This window comes from Caretta caretta, chromosome 12 (assembly GCF_965140235.1).
Source record: "Caretta caretta isolate rCarCar2 chromosome 12, rCarCar1.hap1, whole genome shotgun sequence".
Lineage (NCBI taxonomy): Eukaryota > Metazoa > Chordata > Testudines > Cheloniidae > Caretta > Caretta caretta.
In genome coordinates this window covers 18,185,900-18,206,929 of record NC_134217.1, presented here as the reverse complement: position 1 = coordinate 18,206,929, position 21,030 = coordinate 18,185,900, and the positions used below count along the sequence as shown (strand labels likewise).

General features: G+C 40.1%; 1 protein-coding gene across 2 annotated transcripts in view; it reads right to left on the bottom strand.

Moving 5' to 3' along the window:
• Positions 1 to 21,030, bottom strand: part of N4BP1 (NEDD4 binding protein 1) — a 37,473-nt gene that overhangs the window by 11,137 nt on the left and 5,306 nt on the right. For both annotated transcript variants that reach the window (XM_048816327.2, XM_048816332.2), the window contains exon 2: positions 11,956 to 13,751. In XM_048816327.2, coding sequence (XP_048672284.2) covers positions 11,956 to 13,751 — 1,796 coding nt within the window. The remainder of the gene's footprint in view (positions 1 to 11,955; positions 13,752 to 21,030) is intronic.

Here is a 21,030-nt window from a genome sequence, read left to right as displayed (position 1 = left end):
CCAGGTTAACAGCATTATGTCTCAATTGAGCATGTTCTCAGAAGAAATCACATTCCAGGGCTTCTTGGGCTGAGATCACTATAATCTGCAGGTGAGGAAAAGAAGTTTGTGGATGCTAATTAAATACTTTGCTAAAGCCAGGCACATTTTGGACAAAGCAGCACATTTGCCAGGGCTTATTTTTACCCAAATGTGTTCTTTCTTGCTGCTCTGTAATAGGTAGTACACCTTGTGATGCAGAGAAATATGACTAATGAAGCAGTATACTGGGTGGAGGAGGAAGGTTAGCCAGTGAGGAGAGCTGCAAGGATGGATGGTGGGGTGGGATGAGACAGGGACATGTGCCCCAACAGCACGGGGGAAGGAGAGGCACCGTGCCTCCAGTGATAAAGCCCTTACTACTGGATCAAAGGTGGAGCTAGCATGATTTAGGTTCCCCTTTACTTCTTTCCCTGGCTTGGCCTGGGATTAGCTGCCTACCTGTTTTCAGAAATGAAACCCTGGAAGCAGGGGGAAGGGGTCCGGCGTGCGGATTTTTGTTTTTAAGTCTACTTTCTTGGCTCCCTGCAGCACTGAGCTCAGGTCAGAGGAATGCCCTCTTCCCCCTAGTTCTGGTCTCTCCCTTTCATTAACCTGTCGACTCTAATCCAGGCTGGCAAGAAAGGGAGGCTCAGCTGAAATTAACCAACCCCACCTAACCAGGACTGCAGTGTACAGAGCACTCTTCCCAATGAGCAGAGGGTTGCAGTTTCCTTCTCAATGAGCAGAGGGCACCCTCCTGATGATGACAGTGTACTGTTGTAGTTGCTTCTGGTGTGCAACACAACGTAGTAAAAAGAGCATGGAATGGATTTTATTAACACTATAGAGCTGCTTGTGAATGATTTTGTGACTATATTCGCCTGTGTGTGTGTGTGTGTGTGTATTCTTGACTCCTTTTGAGTGACTTTTCAGGGTTTGTCTGGGGACTTCCTGCTATGTGGAGTTGGCAACACTGCGCACTTCCATGGCTTCATTGCTATTTTTGGCAAGCTAGCTAGATCAAAGCTACCTTGGGTATGCTTGTGTGTATACTGTAATCACACCTCCCAGCTGCAGCATGGACATACCCTAAATGTTTTGAAGTCCACACTTATTCCTCGAACAGCTACTTTAGAGACTTTAGATCAACTAAATAACCAACTTCTAAAATACGATCTGCTAGCAGACATCCTAATTTAAATGTCTATACCACACTTTAATCCCCAGTAATATTTAACACCTCTTTTTTCTAAATTTCTTCCTTGTTTTATATTTTTGATGCCACCTACTTCAATCTGAGATCAGATTCTCTGAGTGGGGCTGGAGGGGGAGGGGAAGGAGAGACAGACCACTAATTATATTTGAACTGTAAATGAGAAACAATGTGGCCCCATTTATGTAACAGAACATGTTTGTGCAGCACTTTTTCCTGATAGAAATAGTACTGTGTATGCTTCACACAACGAACATCAATATTTAAATAAAGTAATGTAATTGTCATACAGAGTTAACCCTCACAGAAAACCCTTACCTTCTACACCCTAATGTGCAACCTTTTTTTAAAGAAAAACACCTATGCTTGATAATTTTAGCACTTGAATAGTCTTAGATGGCTTCTGACATTCAGATCTTTGCTACTGATGCTTGTTTAGCAGAAAAACTCTGCCATCAAAAAACACATTAGTTCACATTATGACTGTATTTTTGTAAGAGGGCAATTTTTGTTTAGAAGAGTGTATAATTTGGAGGACACAGAGAAAGCAGCAGAACTGGCAGTGACTCCTAAAACTGTAAGTTATGCCTTTTCTGCAGTCTCTCTTATTGCAAGTCTTTAAAAAAAAAAAAAAAAAGTGACACAAATGAGTGATTTTGCCACCTGCATTTGAACAACAGACTTACAATCTCTCTCATGCAATCAAACTATGCAGGCAGAAGTCTTAGACCAGCAGTGCTTGACCCACAAGACTCATGGACCTGGAGGGTAGGCAAAATGTGCAGTGATAAAGAGTGCGTCTTTCTTAAAGGTGATCTGCATGGGCAAAAAGAGGGGAGGTGCATTTTTGTTGCTTTATTATGTATAAATAAAGTAGGATTGGGGCAGAGGGTCTAAGGTTATCAATTTATAATTCCTGGCAAGAGAAAACTGATAAAGAATTTAAACGGCTTGTGTTCTACCCCTTGCCCCACCTTGCATCTGTCTTGGCTGTTGAGACTGCTCTTCGAGGCAGGGACAGTTGAGCACTGGATTTGTATAATGCCTCACACAATGCTCCTGTCTCTCCCCCTTCATGTCCCCACTCTTAGTTGGGCCTTAGGCACTACTGTAATAAATAATAATAATGAAATAATGAAGCCTGGGTAAATGGGGCACTGCTAAACAAGCTGAACTGTGAAATGTGGTCCTTGAGCTAGGTAGGCCTTTAAAAGACAGCAAGTAATTGTTGTTAATGGATCATCTTAGGGCATGAGTACACTTGCAGATGTAGCGCGCTGGGAGTTAAACCAGCCTTCGGACTTGGCTACACTTGCGAGTTAGAGTGCATTAAACCAGTTCCGGGCACCCTAGCTCACTACCCGTCCACACTGGCAAGGCATGTAGCGCACTCTGACTCCACGGCTAGAGCACTCCTGGTACTCCACCTCGGTGAGAAGATTAACGCTTGGTGCGCCTTGGCTGAAATGCCAGGCGTCAATGTGAACAAGGTGTTGCATTACTGAGCTCTGATCAGCCTCCGGAAAGTCTCATAATCCCCTTAAGTCAAGTGGCAACTCTTCTCATTGTTTTGGAATCGCTGCAGGAATGTGGATATGCCCTTTGAAAGCTCCGTTTCTGACAGCCGGCATGCTTATCTGCTCTGAGACAAAGCAACCATTACTGTGGAATGCTGCGTGAGACAGAGAGAGAGAGAGAGAACGAACGAACAAACGAACCAGGGAGGAGTGGGGGTCTGCTGCTTTCTGAACTTACAAGACAGCATACTGACATGCTCTCAGCCCCTCCAAACCCACTCTGCCCCCCCCACATACACACAACACACTCCCTGTCACACTCCACCCCACCCCCCACCCCCATTTGAAAAGCATGTTGCAGCCACTTGCATGCTGGGACAGCTACCACAGTGCACTGCTTTCTGTGGCCTATACAAGAGATGCTAATGTGGCCACGCCAGTTCGCTTGTAGCTGTCAGTGTGGACAGACTGCAGCGCTTTCCCTACTGCACTCTATGCAGGCTGGTTTAACTCAAAGCGCTCTACATCTGCAAGCGTTGCCATGCCCTTTGGAGACCACAACAGGGAAAACGCTGCCCTGTGTTTACACTGTCAGCTGCAAACGCACTGGCGTGGCCACATTAGCAGCTCTTGCGGCACTGTGGAGTCAGAGCGCTCTATGTCCCTTGCCAGTGTGGACGCATCAGGAGTTAGAATGCCCGGGGCTGCTTTAATGCGCTCTAACTTGCAAGTATAGCCAAGCCCTTATTCTCAGTTGCTCACCTCCTGTGGAATGCATCTGTTCCCCAACTTGGTCTATATTTACAACTGGGGTGGGGCCATAGCAAGGCAAGGTAGAGAAGATAATAAGCAGCATAACACAGCAGCAGCACAATGTCAGAGATAGCACTTGCTTTCTAGAACATGTAAGGTTTTTTCTTTTCTATAACTAAGCTAAGAGAAGCCAGCTTGGCTGGGCTTTTCCAAAGAATCCAGATGAGATGTTATTTTTTTATGCTGCTCTGATTTTTCTCTTATTTTAATAAATATTGTTTTAAGGGAGCTACTGTTGCATGGATGTTTCCCACAGTCTACCTGAAAGGCTCTCTCTTCACTAAGAAAAAAAGGTATGTTTTAAACACAAATTAGCTGGTAAAGGTAAACTCTAGGCTGATTGAAGTAACACTCCCATAGGGTTCACCCGAACCCAGTAACAAATGTTAAAACTACAGCTTGCCTAAACCAGGATTTTAGCACATTAACACGTCAGACACACACCTCTTTTCCCCCATATAGACATAACCTAAAAGAATAAAGTTCTTCAACCTCCCAGAAGGGGTACAAAAGGCAAAAGGTGTGTCTAGAGCCTGATGCCCACTTAGTTTCAGTTTAACAGGCATGGACAGAGATTTTCCCTCCCAAAGAGGTGTGTTGGATTGGGGGAGAAGGGGTGTGGGTGCATCTTAGGGTAGAAGCCAAAATGACATATGGAGGAGGCATGATTTGGTAGAGGTGCAAATGACAGTCTCAAAAAACCCACTTTAAAGTACATAGAAAGATGCAGATTTAAAGAAAACCAAAAAACCTCAGGCCTTTCCCATACACAACAACGCTGCAATAAACAAATCAAGAGCACAACCTTGACAAAAGATCAGGTGGTTACTCAGTAAAGCATTTAAACCACTTGATTCTGTTACTTCTAGTTAACTTTCCTCGCCCTCATGGTTTGTAATAAAAGTTTTCAGCTGACTGAACATGGAGACAGGCGTCATTGTGAATAGGTTTAGGAAGAGCACACTACAGGGTATGTTAACAGGAGTTCTCAAACTTCACTGCACCGCGACCCCTTTCTGAGAACAAAAGTGACTACATAACCCCAGGAGGGGAGACCGAAGCCTGAGCCCACCCAAGACCCATCGCCCTGGGCAGGGGGGCCAAAGCCAAAACCCAAGCCCTGTCACCCAGGGCTGAAGCCCTTAAGTTTTGGCCCCAGGCAGTGCGGCGCGAGCTTTGGCTTTGGCCCCGGGCCCCAGCAAGTCTAACGCCAGCCCTGGCGACCCCATTACAATGGGGTTCCGACCCACAGTTTGAGAACTGCTAGTCTACATTGCAACTGGGAGCGAGCTTCCCACCCAGGATCCACAGACTTGTAGTGATGAGGCTCAGACTAGTGCACTAAAAATAGCTGTGTTGCTTTGATTTATGCTTGAGAACCTGAGCCACAATGTCTACATAGCTATTTTTTGCATGCTAGCACAAGCCCCACCACCACAAGTCTGTTCACCACAGTTGGGAGGCTTGCTCCCAGAGACAGTGTAGACATTCTGTAGGGGTTTGTCTTCACTGCAACCATTATCTTGTTACTCTACTTGGGCTAGTCTAGCTCTAGTGAAAGCAACCATACTGCAAAACACTCAAAACAAAACCAAAAGCTGCCCAGAGCAATCGGATAAGTAGCACAGAGTGATTTGATTAATAGCTGATAAATTGTAATTACAGCTGCTGCATCCCCACAGCATTACTAAGGCCATGTCTACACTACCACTTATGTCAGCAAAACTTAGGTCACTCAGGAGGGTGAAAAAACACACCCCTGAGTGAGTTTCGCTGGCATAAGTGGTAGTGTGCACAGTGCTATGTTGGCGGAAGAGCTTCTTCTGCTGACATAGCTATTGCCGCTCATTGGGGGTGGTTTAATTATGTTGAAGGGAAAAGCTCTCTCCCATCGGCATAGAGTGGCCAGACGAGAGAACTTACAGTGGCACAGCTGCTTTGGTACAGCTGTGCCATTGTAAGCTCTCTAGTGTAGACATAGCCTAAACTTGAGCATCAGAAAGCACACAGGCTTCAACCTATACCGCTCCCTCGACCAGCCAGCTAGCTTGAGCTTAAAGGATCGCTTAGCTCAAGCTAGAGAGCTGTTTGTGTGGATGGGAGTTGGGTTAGCTCAAGTTGGGTTATAACCTGAGTTTTACCTCTAACAATGTAACAAAAACAAGCCCTAAGAGTAAGGGTAGTTATGGAACTGAAACTTTAGGCAATGGCTTAAGAACGCTTTAAGATATTTTCTTTTTAATTCACTGTCTGTTAGCTGAGTGGTCATTTCAGAGTTTTTACACCAAGCATAATGCATTCAGACATTTATTTTTTGACGTGTCCAATAACTTCATAAGTGCTAGGAAGAACAATGTATTATATCTTCTGAGAGAATTTTGAGTTCATACCATTACATAAAACCCTATTCTCTTTCTCCAGAAAAATGCTCCTTCTCTAAAAAGCAGAGATTAAAGAGGATGTGGTGGACTTGTTACTTTCTACATAACCCCATCAATTTGCATTTCTTTTCCATTAATACAAGTTTGGGAAATCAGTCTAAAAAGGTTAAGATAAATTATGACTCATAATTATGACTTGCAGTTTGCCTATTTGCTAAAGAACAAAATCTGAACAATGAGGAAATAGTTCATTTGTAAAGTTATTTACTGTAATAAAAGCACTGTACTTTTATTCAAGTAATGTCATACAGTTGTGGGTCATAGAGAATTTCCCCGTAAGAGCTACCAGGACTGCAACAGTCAAGTGACAGGAAGTGTTAATCAGGTACTTCAGTTAACCCTTATAATGCTGGCTTTTTCAAGACTGGTATCCAAATTAATTCTTCAGAGCAGTGGTTCCCAAACTTGTTCAGCCGCTTGTGCAGGGAAAGCCCCTGGCGAGCTGGGCCAGTTTGTTTACCTGCCGCGTCCGCAGGTTCGGCAGATCGCGGCTCCCAGTGGCCACGGTTCGCTGCTCCAGGCTAATGGGAGCTGCTGGAAGCGGTGCGAGCCGAGGGACGTACTGGCTTCCACTTCCAGCAGCTCCCATTGGCCTGGAGCAGCGAACCGCGGCCACTGGGAGCCGCAATCAGCCGAACCTGCGGACGTGGCAGGTAAACAAACCGGCCCGGCCCACCAGGGGCTTTCCCTGCACAAGCGGCGGAACAAGTTTGGGAACCACTGCTTCAGAGGATATACCTATGGGTCCTTAAACTGAAGTTAGAATAATAGCTACCAAATTATCTCCTTTAGTTAATAACCATCATACTTTAAGGAAGGTAACACACTGTATTTGAAAGCTTCCTACATTATCTAACAATAGACTGGGTAAATTATTTATTTGGAACAAATGGTTAACTCACTTCATTAACCATTCATGATATTCCACAAGCAAAAAAGAGGCCGATTTCCTCAGATTCATTTACTCAAAAACTTGCTTTTCTGACTCCTTCCCCCTTTTTTGAAAATAATCTTTCTGGACTGATTACAAAGAGGTCCACGAGAGCATTAGTCAATCTTTGCTCTTCAAAATGCATTAGTTGTATTTGGCCAGTGAAAGTAAGATTTGTTCTCTGACTGCAAGAGTGTGCAACTACTTCCAGCATGAATACTTTACACCTGTGAATTTAAAGCTTGTCAGTGAAGTAGGTGCTCAGACATTATGGTGCTGGAGGCCACAAATACCTTTTTGAGATAAGGTACAATAAGAAACCTCAAGAATACTCAGAGATATACCAGAAAGCACTGAATCTCTGGCGCCAGGTAAGGTTCCAAGAGATGAGATATGAGGATAGCAGCCAGTTCTGGAAACACTCCCAGGCCTGCTCAACTATCGGAAAATATAAGTGGCCTGAAAAAGTCATCAGGCTAGAACTAGGGGAAAAAGAAAAAAAGAAATCTGTCACAAAGTAGATGGAATAAAAGGGTGAAGGAAAAAGATCTGAGAGTTTTTGTAACACACTTAGTACTGTGACGTCTGAGCCACCTTGAAAGAACTTATACTTTTGGGAACGTACTTGTACTTCACTGGTTTTTATCACTAGTTAGACCATTTTTTAAACTACTTTTAAAATACTGTCAGACTAATAGGATGTCCTAACTAGATAATATTGCACCCCCCAAGGTAACATCTCTCAGACGCCGAACAAATTAGTCCATAATATTTATGTTAGTAACCTATTTTAATCCTACTGAAGGCTAAAGAATCAGTCCCTCTTTATTAATGTTTTGTATTCTAGATTTCACTCCAAACTGAAATACAGTTAAGAGCTACAATATGAACTCCTAAAGTAACATAATTTGTTGGGAATCTGACACATACCCCTAACTATAGTATTAACAGGTGCTGCTGTTTTAAGACAAATTGCTTTTTATTAATCTTTCTTCTGAGAAGCTATCAGGCTTTAGGATGATCTGTAGGAGTCCAAGGAACATCTGATGAGACCAGCACCTGTTGAGATCAAATTTCTGCCGAAAGCCCTAACTGATTTAACATCATGAAATTTCAACTCAACGTCTAGAGATGCAGATTTTTTTTTTTTTAATTTTGAATTTCTTTCTTGGCTCTTTAACATCTATGCCATAAAGTTCTTCCTGAATAATGGAACTTTAGAACATGAATGTTTACTCACATTCAACAAAACAAAAACGTCCAGCTCAAAAGGGATATGAAGGATCTAGGCCAAGCTGTTGCTAAAATATCCAATGCAAGAAAGGTATCTTTCTTAAAGCCTTGAAGGAGTGAAATAAAGTTCAAATCTCCTATTCCCAGAAAAATAAGGGAAAAGCTACCTTTACAGTAGGTAAGTACACTCTGAAGATATGATTGGAAGTGGGAATACCTAGACTAATTGTGCAGTTTAACAAGAGACTTCAGAAACAACCATGATCTGCATCTGAACAGCAGAAAATAAGGTGACAATCTGCATAACCTCAAATATCTAAACTTGAAATATTCAATTTACAATACACTACAATAAATTTTGACTTTTTATAAGCCAGTATAAAGGCAAATGAGAGATTTCAAAACCAGAAGCATGATGCACTACAAAATAATCCACAGTTAAGAGTTCCATAAGAATATATATATAAAGTCATAAGTACTTTGTTTTACCACAGATAGTTTTGTGCTAAATATTATTCTGTTGTATAGAAGCATTCATAACATCCTCTGCACCCTCACATTTTTTATGACTGAGCAAGCCTCTTTTCAAGTCCTTCATCCTTTTCACTGGATCTAGACGTTGATATCTATCAGCCTCTTCTAGAGTCGGAATGAAACTGAGGCTTGGAGGGTGATGATATTGGGTTGGGTAAGGAGCTGGAGGAATCTGTGGAAGTTATGTCCTCCCTAACAATTAAGGGAATTTGTCCACTGTTTGTTAACAAGATTCACAATTTAGTGAATTATGGGTTGGGTGGTTAAATCCATGACTGCTTCTAGATATACAAGATGTAGTAGTTAAGAGTCCATTTTTCTATCCTCATCTAGCCAAAAATTTGCAGTCTTTTTTTTAAAACAATAATTTACATATGCATGTATATGTACAAATACATACATATTTACAGATACTGATAGGAAACTATATTCCAGCTTTGTAACAGCACAAAGAAACACTAAATGTTTCGGGCAGGAAATAAAGAATGCTGTAAACTGATATTGCAGGGAAAATCTACATATTTGAGAAATATCATTTGTTTAGGACACAGATTTAAAATAATTCTATTCAACAGCATCTTGTCTCTAATGGCTACAAGTGAATAAGACCTGCTGTATTTCTTATCCAGCTGAGAGCATTTCCTGCAGCGTATGATATGCAGCACTCTGGCCTACTCTCTGAAGTGTCCCATTCAAACACTGACCTCAATCACCAACTGAAGTTTCATGGCTTTAATATCACTTCAGTTAGTATTTCCTGCTTTTAAAGCAATATATTTAAAATACCTGGTCTGTTTTAAAGGAGGACATGAAGTCTAGCTATAAGGAGTAAATTAATCCAGAGAGGGTTTTGTTTGGTTGGTTTGGTTTTATTTTTGCTGTAAGTAATCAACTTGTACTTTTTGCTTGTGAGTTTTAAGATGAGACACACTTATTTTCATATTAGACAGTTTCTCTGTTCTCATTGCAGAGGAACTCAAAACACTACAGGTTTACTTCTTATCTTAGCATTAGCCAGTGGAGCAACAGGAAGCTCAATTGGTCTATTCCTGGAAAACAGCACTTCTCCCAAAAAAGAAATGAAATGTTCCTAGATATCACACTTTCACATTCCATTGTTGTGAAGAATTCTAAAGCAAGTATTCACTCTACTACTCATTTGCTTGCAAACTCCATAGTTTGAGGTGCAGGAGATCAACTAAAGGAGAGGTCAATTCAGAAGTCTATATTCAAGGCTCGTCTATACTTACAGCTAAATCAGAACTGCTGTAATGGAAGACAAGCTAAGTTGATGGGACAGCGCTGTCCTGTCAACGTCTGTACTCCACCTCCGTGAGAGGCGGAAGGTAAGTTAGCTGAAGAGCATCTCCTGTCAACACACTGTGGTACAGGCACTGATGTAAATTGACCTAAGTTATGTCGACTTCAGTTACGTAACTTACATAACGAAGTAGCGTAACTTAGGCTGACTTACAGCTTTAGTGTAGACCAGCCCTCAGTCTCACTCTTAACAAGTATAGGTAAAAATTGCGAACACATAAAATTAGTATAACTGAAAGGTAACAGTCTATTTTCAGTAAGTTTATTTTGTTTACTGTGTCTTTCACTGTTTTCTCTGTTTGTTAGTCTTTCACACAGCACCCAGTAGATGTCAAACAAAATACACAACCCCCCTTAGTTTGTCAACTTTTTTGGGGGCAGAGACTACTTTTATTGCATGCTTGCACAGCGTCTAGCAAAGTGGGGCCCTGATCCTTGGTCACATGGGGGTACCAATGCACTATAAATACTTTTAGAGACAGGAAAATGTTACTAAAAAAAAAGCAAAAATTGGCAAGACAACTTCAGGCAAATGTAAAAAGCCAACCCTTTTTTACTCAATTTTTTTTAATAATTAGATTTTAACGTGATGCTTATCCTTAACTTCATTGATAATTTATAAAATATTCTCGCTGTTCAAACATTACATTCTTACTGTAATTATTTTTGTTTTCATCTGTTAAGAAGATGCTCATTAGTTGTCTGCCAGAACACTAAATGTCAGGTTACTCTTTATTTGTAAGTTTCGATCATACAATTTTATTATGCTATAATATTAGGTTAGAGCTCACTGCTGAATTCTCTTTCTGAATTTAAGTGGGGATGTGCTTCAAAGATTGCATACTGATAAATTAAAGCAGTTGATTTAAAAAGTGCACATATTAGACTGTGTTTGACAGTTGCTGAATAAAAAACCCTGTTGATTTAATAAATGCAAACTGAATTACCTTCAGAAAGGATCTCTTCTCTCCCTTGCCCTATCTGATTTTAGTTTTCTATATTACAAAACAATGTTAAAAAGAATTCCATATCATATTAATATATATATATATTCTTAAGTGTGTATTTGATCGTTTACAATCATGTCTATTAATGTGTTTGTGCACAAATATGAAATTTAAGAAATTAAATCACGGGACACCTGTTGTATGTTTTCAGGACTCCCCTCAGTTCTTGCCAAGATGTAGAAGTCAAATCTTTAAGGGTATCACAGAATAACATTTAAAATATATGAACTTAGAATTGGGACAATTAGGCTAAATATAGTTTCTCAACTATTAGTATGTACTACTTAATTTTTCAATTGACTTACAAATATTAAAACTTATAGTTAAAAACTCTCACCTATTTTATCAAATACTAAAAACATTAAGCTTTAGTAAATAGAAGGTAGCTCTATTTAGCATAAGGTCAAAGTCCTCCCCTCCTCCCCAAACCCACACATTCTTCTCTGGGAATTGCTTCACCCATGACAGAAATGGGACTGCTATTCTTATACCACCCACATCAGCACAGTATTTGAGCATCATCTCCCAGGTATGTATCTAGAAGAATTTCTAAAGCACCTAAGTGGAACATGGCAACCATTAAACAGTAACACCATACATGTTTTTAACAGAAACTGGAGAATACAGGTATTAAACTAGGATTTCTTCTACAGTTTAAATAGGCAATTAAATGAGGTTCATGTTGCTCATCTAGCTTTCAATGGACAGAAGTCACCACTATACACCCTACCAAATTAGCCCATTACTACAAGATTGGTGGGGAACTGTGTTGGAGTAGTAAATTAATAGCTGGTCATATGGAGGCCAGTTAACAAGAATTTTTGACAAGAAAAGCTTTTATACCCAGGCTGTGCTCGCTCTTCCCAGTTTCACTCTGAAATTCACTGACACTTAATAAAAAGTAGCGCAAACTAGCAATACTTACGAAATTGCAACGTTGCTTCCATCTATAATGATGTGTTTTAAATATGCTCTCCCAGGTTCATTTTTCAACTCCAGATTGTACGGCTTTTTCAGAGAATCCATAAACCTTTGAACCCCAGTAACTGAGGCATCTGTATGATGACTGTATGGTCCCACTGTCCTCCTCTCTAGATTTGGAGCATGCAGTTGGGACGGAAACACAGAAGTTGGAAGAGGACGTTCAGTAGGTTTTGGGATATCAACAGACGGTTGGTGGAGGAGTCTAAACTGGGACGGATTGCAATGTCCTAGTCTCTCCACATGAACAGGTTCATTATTTTGTGTATTCGAGGGCCCTGCAGATTTTTGCTGAACTACAGTTTCAGTCTGAACTGATGCATGCTCTTGGTCGGAGCTCCCTCTTGCTACAAAGTCAACATCTTTTAGTGCTCCATATTTCTTTAATTCTTGTGCAGTGTTAAAAGACAGTATGAGACCATCAGTTTCTACATCATTTGTCCTGGAACTGTGACTCTGATCAGAAGAATTCAAATGTACTTGTTTACAATGCTCTGTTGACTTTTTAGTGGAAGGAAGAGCAGTTTTATTTTTATAGTCTGTCACATGCATTTTGTCTTCTGCCCGGAGCTGTGCACGTGGTGAATTTGATCTTTTTTGTTTTACATTTTTTGTCTCCTTTAAAGTCTGACTGGGTTTAAGTTGATTTTTACTGATAGAACCTCTATCTTTCAGAGTCGGTGAAAGATCTGCATTACCACCTGAATGCACACTTACGGTTCGAGATATCTGCGCTGACTGTTCCTTTTCCTTCTGAAGCTTTGTACTTTCCTTTTCTATTGCTTCCAGGAGCATTAATGGTTCCATTGATTGTCCCAGTTCACTAATAACTTTCTCTACAATTTTTTGGGAATATCCCATGGTCCTGAAAAAGTTTACAAGAATCTTGTATTCCATTTCCTCACTAATTTCATCACAGTCTGTAATAGAGAAGCGTGGATCATCCGACTCACTGCAGCTATCAGAAATCAGATCAATAACTGCACCCCTATCTGGATCTTTACTGCATGGTGTAGGCCTGACCTCCTGATCACTTTCTAATGAAAACTGTTTCTTAGGAAGCCTTTCCTCAGCATCAGAACACCTCCTTTTACATGACTGTCTCTCTTTGGAAACGGATGCATCAAGTGGAGTCACACCATTTATAGGAACAAAACACCTTCCTGGTGCATTGGAAAACACTGTGTCCATTTGTTTTGTAAGCTCTGTTACAGGGGTTCCAGCTTGTTTTCTTGCTTCCTCCCCAATTGTTTTTCCATCTCCACTCATTACAGTTAGTTTTGGGGTTTTGTCCTGTGAAAACTCTGGTGTGCTTTCAGAATCTGCAGTAAGATCTATAATATTGCCATCTGTTTCACAACAATCACTTTGTGTAAGATTCAGAAGTTCTCTTTTAAGCGAGCTAGGCAAGATCAACAAGTCCATTGTATATTTATCTGCATGTGCTTCCACAAATTGTTTAAACTGCTTTTTTATGTTTGATTCCTTGTCACTTAACAAGCCTTCATTGTTTTCAAAGAGCATCACAAACTGCTGAATATGACTTCTAGCCATCACAACAGCCTCTGCACCACCCTTAATACTAAGTAATCCTATTTCCTGCACTGTTATATCAGCACAGGTATCCTGAATAAGACAGTTAAGAAACAGGCTCTGTGCTCCAACAAAAATGCAGTGCATGTCCTTTGGATAATGTTCCTTTTCTTCTAGTTCAGGTTCACAGAGTCCCTTAATATACTCCTATAAAGGGGTGGGGGCAGGGGGAGGAGGAGAGAAGAGAGAGAGAGCATAATGAACAACTTTTTACAAATCAGAAGTGTCTATACAATGTCAATTTTTGTTTAGGCCAATGATAAGCCACTATAATAGACAGTGAAGCCAGTTTATTATGATGTATGAAGTTATTAACTAGAGGAAGATATCCAAGATAAGTGTAAACATTGCATTTCAAATGTCTGTTATTGGTTTCCCAGGAGACTATAGTTCCCAAACTGTGGGGTGTGCCCCCAGGAGGAATGTTCGGGGGGGGGGGGTGACATAGAGGGGCCCAGGCCAGCCCTGGCCATGGCTCCATCCTCAGCCCCACTCCTGGACTCAGACCAACCCCTCAGCAGCCCTGCTCCCAGCCCTGGCTGCAGGGGGGGAGGGGTTGGACAGGGGTAAGGAGGTGCGTGACCCTTAAAAGTTTGGGTATCACTGGTCTAAGGTTTATCAAAGTGATAAGTTTTGCACAGAAGCATTTACATGCATAGAAAGTGCGGCTATCCATGTTTCTAGACCTGCCTCAAAACCCTGAAATCTATGCCAAGTTAAAATAGTTATTCCCAATATTCATATAATACGTAATTAGTTTTTATTTTCTTTTGGGATACAGATTGCTGAATGTATACATTGTAAGAACAGAAACAGTTTTGATTTATTATGCTTGGCTGTGCTATCAGCTAACTCATTTGAAACAAACATTGATTTCTTATGTTTTGTAAGCCAGGACAAAACTATTATATCTGATAAAATTAATGGCCTGATTTTCAGAGTTGCTGAGCACTCCTGAACTACCATTGAGCTGAAGTTGACATGATCATTTAATGATTCTCTAAAAAAAAAAAAAAAAAAAAGACAATATAAGGATGTATTTTACCAATATTAGTCAGAGAAGAGACGTGCTCTTCTGAAGTTGACTCAAACAATGTCATAAGGTAATTCTGGTTCACAAAGAAAATGCTGGAACAAAAAACAAAATGGTTTGCACAAGACTATTTTCAAGGGTTGTTCTTACGGCAATTTCCCTATAGTTATGAATAATAAATCAAGTACATCTGTGACATGCAGTCCTGCAAGGTGGTCTGATATAACTAATATGTCCCAGTGTCAGCTATAAAGATATTCTGCAGAAAATTGATGCTGAAATGATGCATGTTTTTACCGGAGGGGTGAGGTTTAGCCTACAAATTTATCTCTGTTTAAAAGATTACCGTGTTCCAACACCAAAATTGAAGAAAATTAACAATTGATTTAAAAATATTGTAATAGGTATAACTAGTAATATTAGGAATTTGTTACAGTTATATTTAATCCTAGCACTGGTTAATTATTCACTCAAGATCAGTATTTAAACATCAGAATGCATACATCAAGCTACAAAAACATTTTTAACATAAAGCTAGTTTCAGTACCAATCCTAATAAAGGTAGTTATTTCCTTTAAGAAACCAACCAAATACACCCCATCCTGGTATCCAGATGCCAACAATTATAGATTCTTCCATTACCTGCATAAAGTATTCATTATATTATTTTAAACTGCAACTCCATTAGTCAGTCACGTATTTAAAACGGGTAGTTATACTCAAAGAAAGCCATACACACACAAAAAATCATCCACACTTTTTATAATTCAGTTTTAAAGAATAAGATTCTAAAAGGACAGATTCTGGTAGGAAATGGAAGAGTGATTGAATGACAGAATTCCAGAATCAAATAATTTCTACATCGAAACAGGGAAAACAAGAAAAGTTTTTCCAAGTATGTTTGTTCCTTTACAGACATGTTTCTGTTGTCATTACAATATAGGTGGCACAACTAGTAACACTATAGATAGGCAAACACTTTCCAAAGCTTTGTTTTCAGTTGCTTATAACTTTGCCAAACTAATAATTTGGGCTGAAGTTTTCCATACCAGCTGTCTGTCGCTAGATTAATTTTTTTTGGAAAGTTTCAGCTAACATAGTTCAGCCATCTCTGAGAATGAGGTTAGGGAAAATTATATTTTGGCTATTTAAAAAAAAAATCCTATAATTATTTCACTGAGATGATCTAGTGCCTCCATATTTTGGAGTAGGGACTTGAAATTTGGAGGGAGGATTGTTCTGATATCAGGGATGTAATTTTCATGAAAATTCACCCAAATCTGGCCAAGCTATACATTTCAAAAACACACACAAAAAAAAAAACCCAAAACCCGGTTTGCACATGCTCAGTAGAAACCTGTTAGAACTGGCAGCTAAGTTCTCTGAAGTCCATGTGCACTGAGCAGGCTTCATCCTCAGTTCCTATATACAGACCTGAAAAGATCTGTGCTTGTCCTACACAGCAACTGAATACTCCATTCCAGGGCTGTAGGGGCAGAGCAGGATTTTCCCTGTAAATACTCCTCCCCTATGCCAGGGGCTATTGCTATGGCAGACAATGGAACCAAGAGCAATCAGAACATCTCTCAATGCTCTCACTCAGACAGCAAGGTGAAGGAGGAGAGCAGCTTGACTTGAATACAGAGGGATTGAAGAATGGGGGGGGGGGTAGGGGGGATGGGATGGAGAAAAAAAAAGAGACAGGAGAAGGTATCAGGATGAAGACCAGGGAGAGGAAAAGGGAAACAGTTAAGATAAAGGGACACAGGCAGAAGCTGAGGGAGGGAGATGGGGACAGGGGAAGGACAGGGCAAAAGTCAGGCACAGGGTGGTAGAATGGGCAAGAGGGGACAGGGCAGAGGAATCTAAGCACAGAGTGCTGAACACAAAACTTTAATGGTTTTTTCACAGGTTTTTCTGGATATAATTCTGTTTCAGAAAAATGAATGACATCCATTAAAGAGGCAATGGGGGAGAGAAGAGCTACAAAGAGCTCTCAAAAGCTTGTCTCTTTCACCAACAAAAGTTGGTCCAATAAAAGATATTACCTCACCCACCCTTGTGTCTCTCATAGCCTGGGACCAACATGGCTACACCTCTGCAAATGACAGCCATTAAAGTTAGTTTTAAATCTTACAGTGGCAATAAAGCAAGTCTCACAATGGACTGACAAACCTTTATTTTTGTATTGCTTAAAAAAAAAAGTACCTTGCATTAACCTTCCCAGCGTAGCTGGGTGTTTTGCAATGTCGGTTTTAAAGAATGAAGCAATACAGTAAATTTTTGCATTTCTCTTTTCTCTTCAGACAATAAGGGTATGAATCAAAGTGGTGACATGTCTAATTAATTCTCTATCTTCCACAGAGATGTTTAAATATAATTTCTATGTATTTGTTTCTTTCTTGTACATAGTTATCTTTCCTTTTTTCAGCCAGTGCACAACCCAGGCCTCTACTATACTGATCTTGGCTTTTGTGGATCCCTACCTAGTCTTGAGCTATATTTCATGCTAATAATTAGCACTAAAGATAGACATTTATCTTATTTCACAGCAGTGGTTCTCAAAACCATTTAATAAGAAAAGCCTTACCCTTCCATTTTCCACGGACCACCTCTTTTAACCTCCCATGTTGGATCATATTAAAGAAGTTCTGTATTAAAATCACAAATGAGTTTGATTCCCCATAGTTTAAATTCCAGGGTATTACTAATTAAGAAGTTTCTTGGTTTTTGGTACTGTTTCTCTCCCTCTATGTGTGAAACTTGCAAGCTGCTAATTGTGTTAGTACATTCTAAGACAGTCTGTTCTCAAAGCAATTCTTTGTAACAACAACTACTCACACAGAGAGAGACTCAAAGCAATACTCTAACAGTACCCAGAGACTCCCCGCCCTTTTGTTGTATTCATCTCGCTTTGTTAACAATTGTGATTAAAATAGAGATAGAGGATGTATGTGGATGGATGCTTGGTGTGGATAATAACCGAATGATCAAGGAGGTGCCAGCCTAAGAATCCAGTGTCCATCGGCCGAAGAAGGCGTCAAGTGGAAATAACCAGAGGACCCCCTGGAGGACAGACTGGAATCCACCCAACAGCCTCAAGAATGGGAGAACCAAAGAACAAGATAACATCTGGCAGCACGGAGCCATCAGGAATGTGCCATCTGCTGATTGATTCAGCAACAGCATGATGAAGCAATTCCCATAGACTGGCATAGGAAGAAATTCCTATAAAAATGGACTCTAGAACCTGAGAACTTTGGGGTCTGATTCTGCAAACCAACTTCCAGGAGCATGAGATGAGCATCTGACAAGGCCCTGCTCCCTCTTCATGTCCAGGCCACCTGGCCAGTGGCTTGGCATGAGCAACTCTAAGGCTGGTAACTATGATAACAACCTTGCAGAACCTGTGTGTGTGTGAATGAATGTCTGAATAAATATGAAACTGAATGGCACGTTATAGCTATAACTAACTGCTCACTATGATTTTTTCTGTATTCACAATAAATGTGGCATTTTGCCTTTTCCCCTTTAATAAGATCCTGCTGGTTTTTATTTTATCAGTATAACACCCCAAACTACAATTGCCTGATTTTTCAAAATATTTAATATTGCAGACCACTAAGAAAAGTGAGGATCAGTTTTAGAGAATTGGCGTTCAAGCCATTTTCTTAAACATCCATAATTAGAGCTGTGGTTACGGATGATAACCTGTAAAATAGTGCTTAATAGAGAGCCAGAGGAGGTGAGCATGTCCACTGACATCTTCAGAAAAGCACGTCTAATTTTCAACTTATCACAGCTTTCAAAATAAAAGTGAAAGTGCTGATGTACAAAATTAGTTTTAGTATCCAGATAGTCATAGTAAACACCACAGTTGCATCTATTGCTGGAGATAAATGATTTTTCGCATCTCTTCCTCCTTGCTACAATTCTTGCGTAGCTTGGAAAGTCTGGACAAGAATTTAGACAACCTTGTTCTAAATATGTAAAAGCCACCAAGGAAAGCCTTCTGTTTCTACAGTTAACGTTCTATCATGCCATGAAGCCAGTTTCTAAACTACTGAAGTCAGCACACCTGCAGGCTTCGAAACATCATGTATTAACTCTACACATTAACATGATTAATGGTATTCCACCAAGATTCAAATCAACAACCTCCAGCTTTAAAGCTACATTATGTAACTGGAACAAAATATATTGGCAATTCAGTCTGCAGCAGCATTAGCATTGGTAATTTTAAAGGCCACTTGTGATTTATTGGTTTGCAACACTCTTACAACAAAACAAGAAACAAATAAAAAGAGCAAACACCCAACCAATTTTGTTCTCTATCTCCACTTTGGAAAAAACTGTCTTTTGAATGGAACGGAAAATAAGTATTATGTGATGAACAGTGTAACTGCCTTGTGCCATCTTTGATTCTCATCAACACGGTTTTAAGGATTGGATGTTGTAAGACTACACAGTAGTACAAACTGCTGCTGTAACATAAGCTGAAGGAGGCAAGTAGTTTTTCTGGCCTGCACAAAAAAAAAAAAAAAGAGTCCCCTCCCCCATAAAAATATTAATAAAATGGTAATGAAAGTGAGATATTCAGTATCTGGAAAGATTCTTAAAAGTCATATAAAGTAGAGAAAATGCTTTCTGAAGTGACTTTACTGCTTGTGATTGACAGACCTGGAGCCTGAAGTTCTTTGTTTTTAGTAAGGCAATGGCAATGCACAATTACGCACACTGCCCAGCCAATATCCTTTCAAATCTTGACTTGGAGGGATCTACAAGGCTCACTCAGATACTTGGCTTCTCACTGAGACTGTCAACATCTGTGTCGATTATAACCACTAACTCATTCCACACATGTTTCAGAGTAGCAGCTGTGTTAGTCTGTATCCGCAAAAAGAAAACGAGTACTTTTTGGCACCTCAGAGACTAACAAATTTATTTGAGCATAAGCTTTCGTGAGCTACAGCTCACTTCATTGGATGCCATCAAACAGTAACTTTTGTTATCACCCACCTGGGCTATGTTCTATTATCCATTTCCAATTTTTAAGTCATCTGATCAAATAAATAACAATTTTCAGGTCAGTTATTTAATGGATACTGTAAATATTATGCAAAATGTAAGTCATTTCTGATTATACTAGCAAACTGTGATTGGGTTTACAATTTAAAGTATTTAATAATCATTGTTTTATTCTACATTTTTGCTCTATCCAAGTTGTTGCAGAAGACTATCATAGTTGAACTCTTAACATTTTATTCCCTGATTCGTTTTACCATGAAACTAAAATGAGCAGACATTTTCAAACTTACATTACCTAGTAGTCAGGCAGTGTATCAGAGCTAAAACTCTATGCATTACTCACTTTGTGTGCACAGTATCTATGTATAGTCTACTCATAAGGTTCATGATCAATGGGTAAATTCAGCATTTGGGTTGAGAAGAGTCCTTCCTCTATCATTTTTTGCAATATATGTTACTCAGAATTGAGCAAAACATTTAATGGGTTTTCATTGCAGCTCAGCTTTCCTTAACCAAAAGTATTTCTGTTACTATACCTATAAATCTCAGCAACATATCAATTAGTCATGAATACAGTTCTTAACACTAGACACTTCCACCTATAATGAGCTGGTCAAATTCTTCCAAAACAAACTAAAGTGCTCTCTCTTTTAAATATAAATGGCAGATTCTTAACATGGACTCCATGAACTAGGAGGTACAAATTAATTTTCAATAGTTACAGCTAATAATAATTGAAAATCAATACCATCACCTCTGTGGCTGCGTCTATACTAGCATGTCAAGTTTTTCCAAGAAATTTTTTTTATTAAAGTTAATGTTTAAAATCAAATTTACACAAGTTAAGAGGGAAGGTACTGTACATTTGGGGTCGGGCTTGGGTTATGGGGGATTGCAAGTATTGGTTACAAGTTTCACGAGGTACATACATATCCCATTAACCAGCACAGATCCAGACTGGGGTGTAGGAGTTTTTAAAGCATCACTGGATAAGTGGGTTCGGGTACGCCACCCATGGAATGTATTAAGAGTCCAAGTCAGTATTGGTGTAGAGAATAAGTACATGGGTGGGGTGCGTCCCTCAGTTCATCAGGGAAGGAAGTGGGTTATTTCCCTGGTCGGTGTTCTCAGTTACTCAACCTGGTACTGGCAATGTCCTGTGATGTGTTCCGTGTAGATGTCTCTGGACCACCTGATGGTGTCGGACACAATGAACTGTCTCAAGAGCCAGGCGTAGCGGCGACCGACTCCGCACGCTCTCAGTACCGGCTTGTTGTGGGGGTCCCATACGCCAGGGCTATGAGGTCCAGATCCACGCCCTGGTCGTGGGAGCCCAGGGAGCCACTGAGGTAAGTGGCGACATCC